Source organism: Rhizopus delemar, genomic scaffold (assembly GCF_000149305.1).
Source record: "Rhizopus delemar RA 99-880 supercont3.13 genomic scaffold, whole genome shotgun sequence".
In the NCBI taxonomy this organism is placed as follows: Eukaryota; Fungi; Mucoromycota; class Mucoromycetes; order Mucorales; family Rhizopodaceae; genus Rhizopus; species Rhizopus delemar.
Genome location: NW_027137839.1, coordinates 556,919 through 566,370, shown reverse-complemented (window position 1 = coordinate 566,370; position 9,452 = coordinate 556,919). Strand labels below are relative to the sequence as shown.

General features: G+C 35.6%; 3 protein-coding genes across 3 annotated transcripts; 1 reads left to right on the top strand and 2 right to left on the bottom strand.

The window, feature by feature from the left end:
• Positions 1-840: 840 nt before the first annotated feature.
• Positions 841-1,125, top strand: RO3G_14071 (uncharacterized protein; the record flags this gene model as incomplete). The annotated part of the gene is made up of 2 exons (XM_067668655.1): positions 841-856; positions 887-1,125. 2 exons carry the CDS (start codon positions 841-843, stop codon positions 1,123-1,125), a joined length of 255 nt encoding a protein of 84 aa, XP_067524756.1.
• A 2,121-nt stretch (positions 1,126-3,246) lies between these two features.
• RO3G_14070 (uncharacterized protein) lies at positions 3,247-3,950 on the bottom strand (the record flags this gene model as incomplete). The annotated part of the gene is made up of 6 exons (XM_067668654.1): positions 3,247-3,327; positions 3,380-3,523; positions 3,586-3,620; positions 3,675-3,732; positions 3,797-3,836; positions 3,907-3,950. The coding sequence occupies 6 exons, from the start codon at positions 3,948-3,950 to the stop codon at positions 3,247-3,249; spliced, it is 402 nt and encodes a 133-aa protein (XP_067524755.1).
• Positions 3,951-5,404: 1,454 nt separating this feature from the next.
• RO3G_14069 (oxoglutarate dehydrogenase (succinyl-transferring), E1 component) lies at positions 5,405-8,558 on the bottom strand (the record flags this gene model as incomplete). Its single annotated transcript, XM_067668653.1, has 3 exons — positions 5,405-7,576; positions 7,639-7,874; positions 7,922-8,558. 3 exons carry the CDS (start codon positions 8,556-8,558, stop codon positions 5,405-5,407), a joined length of 3,045 nt encoding a protein of 1,014 aa, XP_067524754.1.
• Positions 8,559-9,452: the final 894 nt, after the last annotated feature.

The following is a 9,452-nucleotide window of genomic DNA, read 5'->3' as shown; positions in this document are numbered from 1 at the left end:
TATAAGCCTGCGAGAACTAGATTAGTGGGAACAGTTTATCGTCAAGAATAACGGGTTGCTAATGCAGAAGATAGTACAGAAGACTCCAAAGGTAATAACACACGTAGATGCACCAAATACAGGTTGGGGAATAAGCTCCCCACTAGTAACCACTTCAGAATTCTGAACTAAAGAAATCCAACAATCCATAAACGTAAAAGAACTCAGGACGGTACTTTTTGCAAGGTAACTGCCGTATTTACCTTAGTAGTTTCCTTAGTCTTGTGTGAAGTCACTGAAAAGATTCTTAAGCTAATCATTTGATTGGTATCGTACGAAAAGTAGCTCACACAACTTGTACCGTACTACCTCAGACTCTAAACTGTATTGTTGTATTCTAAGACGTAGTTTGCTTCGAATGAGCTCTCTCTCTCGTCCTTACTTAATAAAGAGGATCAGGAGGCTCATCAATTATTTGACTTATTTGTTAATTTTATTAATCGAGAGATATTAGCACGCCTAACCCACAACAACTCCACGCAAAAAGTGCGAAAATTCAACAATCAAAAATTTTTTTTTCCGATAATACAATTATCTTGAAATACGCCATAAATGCAGGGGAACGACATCATTAATTCCTCAGTATTTAACAACACATAGCCGCTGTACAGACACACCATAAATAAAAGCACCATTTACAAAAAAAAAGAAGATTTTGCAATACAAATACAAAAACTGAGCAATAATTTACCAACACATCCCAGGAGTCCAGAATAATGAAGAATATATATTGAGCAGAATCAAACGGTCGCTTTACGAATCAGCAATTCAAAGAGCTGTGTTAGACCAAATACAGCAACAATGGAGGCTGTTATAGGTGGATGCATTTGCCGCAAGACATAATAAGCAACTACCACACTATTGGGCACTGAATTTGGATCCAGAAGTAGCAGTAGACACTTTTCAGCAGAATTGGAAGACCAAGAGGCTTTATCTATATCCACCTTGGAAACCAATTCTGCAGGCTCTGAAGCAAATCAAGGCGCAGAGATTAAAAAGAACAAGACAAGTGACACCACTACTGCTGTGCCAAATTTGGTATACAATAATTTGAAAATGAAACGCATCGAATCATCAATAGTTTGAAGGATAAACCCAAAATGGTCATTAGCTTGGCTATTATCGATGACTATAGGATCAGCAAATTTAGATGAATTATCTTGAGGGAATATCTGAACGAACCACTGTGCCCGGTGAGAACTACTAATATTTATCCAACAAACAGCAACCATTTGTGAAAGACTACCTATTGACCATACACTTTTCTTGGCCTATTCGGAAAAAAAAAAAGACGTAGTCTCCTTCTCGGTCAGACCCACAATAGTAGTAAGTTGGATAAAAACAGCAATACAAGCAGTAGAAATCGATGCAACATAATTTCAAGCCCATTCAGTTAGATTCGCATCAAGTACCGAAGCATTTGAGCTAGGATATTCTGTTCAAGACGTAAAAAAGTATGCAAACAGGTACTTGAATTCCAACACATTTGGAAAATTCCACTACAAACCATCATTACAAGTATCATCCAGTACAGTCATAAACAATTCAATTTTTTCTTCTACGGACAACAGTATCTTATTGTTGGTCAGAGTGGTGTCAACTAGGATTAGTTTAGGTACGACATGCAATACCAACGCTGACAAAAATGTGATACATACCCGCCCATAGTACCATTCTTTCGGATAATGCAACTTTGAATTATTATTTCTAGTATAATTTTCACTAAATTATATCCTTCCCTCCAAAAAAAAAAAAAAAAGAATTTATGTTTTGTTTACATTAGAAAGATATCAGGGAAAAGATTTTATTATTGCTATTATTTATATATATGTAAAATGAAGTGTGGCTCATAGAGCATGTATCATATTGGAAGTCTCAGAGAAATAAGGTCTGAATACAAGTCTGGCACTACTGTTTATGGAACAATGCTCATAACAGGTGGCAAAAAATCATGAAAAATCTCTGAACCAGCTTTGAATGATGCCTTTAGTAACTGCTTCTTCGAAGGTGGAAGATGTATTGTAAGGAATCGCTCACGTTTAGTTGTGTCGCAACATATGTATGGCAGAGCGTTAATTGGATTGAAAGAGGTATATTGAATTCGATTGTAATAATAGTAGATTGAACCACTGCTATAATGTTCAATGGACTAGATCTTGATTTGTAAACAGTATATAAAAATAAAATGTCAGATTATATTTAAGGGGGCTTGCTAGAGACTCTACTTGTTCCATTATAATTTCTCGCTTTTCCTTTCCTTATTTTATTGACTAAAACTGATTTTTTTTTTTTTTTTTTTTTTTAAAAAAAAAGCTCTCTTCCTTTTTCAGTACTAAAGAGAATACTTGCTTCCACTAGAAGATCAGAATTGGTCCTATAATAATAACAAAAGCGTAAAGAAAGAAAAGAAATACATTACTGCTTTCAATTGAAATTGATTTCTTCTAAAAAAACAAGCCTTATATCCTGTTTCCTTTCATCTATATGGCTTATCAATGAAAATGTAAAAATAAAACAAGGCAAATACCTGATTCTAATCTATTCACTGAATTGGACTTTCATACAATAGCTTATTCGTAAGGAATAAACACAAAAGATAATATAGCTATAAATGATGAGCCAAGAATGAATTTACTAATACTGCAACACTAAAAAAGATAAAGGTTCGTAAATTTTACTTAATGAGCTGTGCCCCAGTTTTTCTTAGATTTATCTGAAATACGTTTATTTTCGTACATTTTGCGCAAATACTTTTGAATTTCCTCAAAATGAACACTAATAGAACCTTTTGCTTTGGCTGATTAGTCATAGTTTTTACGGACCGAGTCCTCAAACTTTTCGCTCGTCGAGGTATTCCTTTTATTTAAATAAAAAAGGTTTTCCATTTTGGCGTATGCGGCTTTTATGGACTCTTTATTACCTGTTCCTTTTTGTTGTGAAGCTCAATAGATTGTGGCTTGTAAGGATCTCTTTATAGTTGTTAGAGTTCGACTTTATTTATATCTATCATACTTTAATTTATTCCATGTTTTTTGACTCTTTATTTCTATTGCTCCTCTTCATTTTTTCATAAAAAAAGTGTACATCCGTATTTACTAAAAAGATTCTAAGCATTTAGTCGAAGTTTTCTTTACTTTTAGAAAAATAAAAGAAATATAGTGGTTTTTTAATCAAAGTAGAAAAAAAAAGGTGAACATTTTATTCTATTTACAACATATCTTCAGCTGACTGTCTAACTAATCTTTGCACCTTCTTTTTAAATTGTGGGTAATCGTCACGATATTCTTTCTGTTGTATATATTTAATATTCATAAGCTATATATGGTTTATGATTACTTACTGCTGCTTCTATATTAGCTGGTGATTCAATATTAGGGCTTGAAAGCATAGATATAACAGATAGTAAAATGGTTTCTACTGTATGTACTGGTGACCAACGTTCACTTGCATGTTCATAACCATATTTATCATCTCCTGGTGGATGCTACATTATAATCAATCAGTTTGTATAAAAGGTATCCTATACGAGAAGAGAGGGGCTCTTACCAGTATGGAAATACAGACTGTCCCGTCTGGGTAAACTATTATTCACTTCAAAATTAGATTCAATTTTTTTTGTTGTGCCTGAAATTTACCGTTTGGGTGATACATCTTTGTTAAAAATACCATTGAAGGTGGTTCAATAGGATAAGTCTATGAAAGAATATATAACAATTAATTGTTTTAATCTTTTTTTTTTTCTATTTATGATTCATACAGTTGGAAATGAAAGACGAGCTTTAAAGAATCCTTCTTCACTATTTTATAAAAAGTTTATGGGTACACATAGCTGCATAAATGACATATCTGTCAAATCATTATATTTACTATAAAGTATCTGGAGCACCTATGATAAGGATTTCCCACTTCATAGAAGAAAAAAGAAAAAAAAAATTAGACAATCAAAAATAATGAAGCAATTCGCATATCTACTTCATATATATTGTCACCTATAAGACCAGCAGAGAATCCTTCAACAGGATTCTTTTGTAGATCTAGATTAAGAAATTTAAAAAAAATAAAAATAAAATAAAACTTTAGTAAAAAAGCTCATTCTTTGGAATGACTAAAAGTAACAAGACAAGTTTTTGTAAAAAGTTGGTTTTTTACTTGCCTTTTAATTGTCGCTTAAGTAAAAGTGCACTTTGTTCTACTTGACTCATGAGTGAATAATAGAAAAATAAAGAAGCGAAAAAAGTGGAACACACTCAATTTTAGGAAAGTTCTAGTTTTGCACTCCGATTATTCTTTCTTTTTCATTAAACCACTATACTAGACTCAGTTCTACTTTACCTTCAAGTGTTTTACAAGTAAATTATTGAGCACAGGTAAGTCTTGATATATTGAGATCTGTATATTAATTTATAAATTTAATACAAGGAAAAACGATTTCTCATAAAATATTTTTTATGTTCAAATGTTTAAAAGATAGCTTTTCTATTTACTTTAAAAAGTATATATAGATATCAAATAGTTGATTTAATGTTTATAACGCTTGCTGTTATTATAACCTTTAAGAATATTTCATAATTAAATTAATTCATCTTTGTTAATGTCTGCCGAACGAAGCATTCTGAATTTCCTCCACTGTCACATCATTACTTGGTAACTCAATGCCACACGTCAAATCATCGCCAATGATTTGGTCGTCATCGTTTATACCAAGTAAATATTTGTTACATATTTTTAGCATTAACCTACTAGCACTAATATCCGCATGAATACACCACATCCGTTAATCAGATCTATTATAACAAACCTTATCCACGATGGATATAATATCTTCAACTTCTATACTCTGACCACTTGTATCAGTAGCTTAAATTTTTTCGACATATTTTTTTATTGAACAAACAATGAATAGAAAAGATTAGCTTTACTTTTGCATAAATTCCTTTACCAAAGACTTATTTGAGTAATTTTATAAATGCTTTTTTAATACATTTGCCGTTATATCTTAACCATTGTCCAATGCATTAATTTCTTTTTAAAGTAATTGGTTTCAGCTCTGTGTACTTAGATATTCCAACGAAGCATATTGAAATCAATACCATGTGTCATAAAACTTTTGTTCTTTATACTATTTTTATTCTGAATTATAGAACCATAATGAAAAAAAATAAGAGCAACTTAAATAGTATTCAGATAAAGGTACTATAAAGTCATCACAAGTTATTCCTCCATTCAAATCAAATAAAAAAGTTACGCCGAGACCATATACATGAGTGCATTTTTTATAAAAGTTTTCTTTTATTAAATAGAAAAATAGAGAGCAAAATATATATGCGAATGAGGTTTATCTTGTGATATGTATGCTTTTATTTATTTAGTTTTCCAAAGCTTTTGCCAAAAAATCCTTTTCTTGTTGATAATGTTGTTTCTTGTTACCAGTAGCAACAGAAGCAGAAGGTGCGCGACCAGCATAAATAGGTTTCTTACCAGCATGATGTTGGGTTTGAGATAAGGAAGTAGTGATGCGAGGTTGGACATGTTGCCATGCACCCATGTTCAAAGGCTCTTCTTGACACCAGACAATGTCGGCGTTGGGATACTTATCAGCGTGTTCTTTGACTTGTTCATAAGGGAAGGGGTTCAATTGTTCAACACGAGAGATAGCAACATCATTGAGTTGATGTTGTTCACGGGCCTTCAAGAGAGTGTAGTATACTTGACCGGTACACAGAACATGTTTTCTGATCTTTTCGGGTTCAACAAGACCCTCTGGGTGCTCTTCAGGCAAGTACAATTGGAAATGACTGTCACCAGTCAATTCTTGCAAGTCGGATTTCACAAGAGGATGACGAAGCAAGGACTTGGAGAAAGGCATGATCAAGGGCTTACGGAACTGACGACAGATTTGACGACGCAAGACATGGAAATATTGAGCGGGTGTAGATGGGTAGACAACTTGCATGTTACAGTCTTGATGCAGTCTTTCCAATTTCTCAGGAGCGGGATAGTCGTAAGGATAGTCATCGCATAATTGAAGATAGCGTTCAATTCTGGCAGAGGAGTGCTCAGGTCCTTGACCATCATAACCGTGAGGTAAAGACAAGACAAGTCCAGTACGTTGGAGCCATTTTTTTTCACCAGCAGCCAAGAATTGATCGATAATGACTTGAGCAGTATTGGCGAAATCACCAAATTGAGCTTCCCAAACAACAAGCGAGTCAGGGTTGACGAGAGAGTAACCTAATTCGAAACCGAGAACACCATATTCAGACAAGGATGAGTTGGAGATAGAAATGACACCCTGTTCAGGACTGATGTGGTTCAAGAGGGTGTGGCGGTTACCATTCTTTTGGTCGTGAAGAATAGCATGACGTTGCGAAAAAGTTCCACGTTCGACATCTTGGCCAGACACACGGACGTGTTTACCTTCAGTAAGAAGGGATCCCCAAGCCAAGGCTTCAGCGGTGGCCCAATCGATACCCTTGCCTTCTTCTATCGATTTTTCACGGTTTTGGAGGATACGCTTCAAGTTACGGTGAACATTAAAGTTGTGTGGGAGAGTGGTTAAGGCCTTTCCAATAGTTTGAAGTTTTTCAAGAGCAACACCAGTAGGGTAGTGAGGCAAGTTTTCTTCGGCTAATTCCTTGGGTGATTTGAATCCAGGCCATGAGCTAGACAACCACTCACTAGACTCGGGCTTGTAATCTTTGCTTCGAGAATAGCTTTCTTCAAGAATGTTCCAAACACGTTGTTTATTGGCAGTGATATCGTCTTCAGTAAGAGAACCCTCTTTCTTCAATTGCTCCTCGTACTTTTTGGCAACAGGTTGTTGCTTACTAACAGCTTCGTACATACGTGGTTGAGTAAACATGGGTTGATCGGTTTCGTTGTGACCATGCTTACGGTAGCAAACCAAATCAATCACAACATCTCTGTGGAAGGTTTGACGCCAGTCAGCAGCCAATTGCATCACAAAGGTCACGGCTTCAGCATCATCACCATTAACGTGGAAAACAGGTGCATTGATAGACTTGGCGATATCAGTACAGTAAGGAGTGGAACGACCGTAACGAGGATCGGTGGTGAAACCGATTTGGTTGTTAACAACAACGTGAATGGTACCACCAGTAGAATAAGAAGGAAGGTCATGGAAGCCCATTGTTTCATAAACAACACCTTGACCAGCAAATGCAGCATCACCGTGCATCAAGACAGCCATGGCCTTTTCTCCCTTAGGATCCTTGCCATAGAATTGAAGAGCATGGGTCTTACCAAGAACAACGGGATCAACAGCTTCCAAGTGAGAAGGATTAGCGACTAATGAAAGGTGGACACGCTTTCCAGAAGGAGTGGGACGAACGTAGTTCATGCCAAGATGGTATTTGACGTCACCAGATCCTTCTTCAGAAGGTTCAATGGAGCCACTGAATTCACAGAAAATTGATTCATTAGGCTTACGAACAACGTTGGAAAGAACATTCAAACGGCCACGGTGAGGCATACCAATAACAACAGATTCAACACCAAGATCAACGGCACGATCAATCTACATTATATTTATAAGTCATCTTTTTTTCATAGATGCCTTCAATTTCTGTTTAAACTTACCATCGCCTTCATACCAGGAATCAAGGTCTCACCACCTTCAAGACCGAAACGCTTCTCAGAAGGATACTTGGAAGCAACAAAACGCTCAAAGCTGTCTGACCAAGTCAAACGATCGAAAATGACGCGCTTTTCATCAATAGAGTACTTGTAAGGTTGAGCAGTCTCGATACGTTCACGAATCCAGTCGCATTGGGCACGATCAGGGATATGAATGTATTCTACACCAATAGAACCACCTACAATACCGTCAAGACCCAAACAGTTTTTCTTTGCTTATACTTACAGTAAATCTTTTTTAAATGATCAATGATTTCACGAAGAGTAAGGGTAGCACCAGTACGAGTAAATGCAGGCAAAATGCCCGGACCAATAGTAAAAGTCCTATCAAGATCAGTGTCTCTGAAGCCATAGTAACCATATTCTAGCTCGGGAGGCGTGGTGGCATCAAGATCAGCGTGTTGAATTCCGAGAGGATCCAAGTTGGCAACGTGATGACCACGAACTTGATAAGCTCTCACCATGAGCTGGATTTTCATGTGATCGATCACCTCAGTAGAACCAGCACTGCTCGATATACCATCACCAGGCAAGACAGGTAAACGTGCACTAGCAGAGGGAACTAAAGTAGGGGGTGGTGTATAAGCTTGACCGGGAGAAACACCATTAGCCATGTTTTTGAAATAGACTTGCCATGACAAATGAACTGAAGAAGGATCTCTCAACCAAGCTTCATACATTTCCTCAATATAATTTGCAGAGTTGCCATGTAAAAAGCCATCGTTACTCTCAGGTGCTGCAAAACGAGATCGGGTGGTGTGGAAAGAAGCGATAGAAGTGCGAATTGATGACTGCTTCAATTTGGATAAAATAGAAGGTCGGAGTGTGCTGGACACTTTAGAAATCGTTGACAACCGATACATTTTCTAAAGTTTACAATATATACAAAAAGTTTAAGTGTATACTATTTATAAATGAAATGTATAGAATGAAACTTATATCGTGTAGAATTGTATTTAAATAATTTTTTCCGTGACGTATTTGTGTGTCTGTTTCGCCGAATTACGTAAATAGAGTTATTTCACTTTCAATTTGCTCATTTTCAGAATTTTAAAGTATAGTCGAATAACAGTTTTGGATAGTCACTAATTTTTACTAAATAGTCAAATAGCTACTCTAAGCTACAATTAAAATATTATAATAGCTCTTTTTAAATATATTTCTGGCTTAAAGTAAAAATGCATAACAGTCCAAATACTGTGATAAACTCAAGCTTGACAAATTATAAAATTTAAACCGTCAAATGAAGTTGAAAAGATTCGAAAAGGCCGTCAATTTATTTTATAATGTCTAGAAATCTTCGCCAATCTTTTCCCGACAGATTGTGTATGTGGAAGGATCATCCCAGCCAATTGTTTGGAGATATTTAAAGTTCGTTTCCTTACAAAAATAGCTATATAGTAGCAGGGTTGGTCCCTGCAGTGTACAAATGTTTGTAAAATGAAGGAATTGTATTCCCGACATGCTGATTTTTTAAATTATATACAAAAACGTAGATGAACATGCGATATCTCTTTTTAAAACAAGGATTCATGTTCATGGCAATCAAAGGTTCTCGTTCTTGACTGGTAGTGTTTTTTATCATAGATACAAAAAGCTTCACATGAATGAAAAAGCATGCGCTCAAATTTCCCAGAGAATGTTATCTGCACATCTAACGTCTTTTAGACAACCTCTCCCTCAATTGTAAGAAAGAATAAATATCTTGAATAGGTATAAGAATATTGATCTTTAGGATCTCAACAGCTGTATGCTTG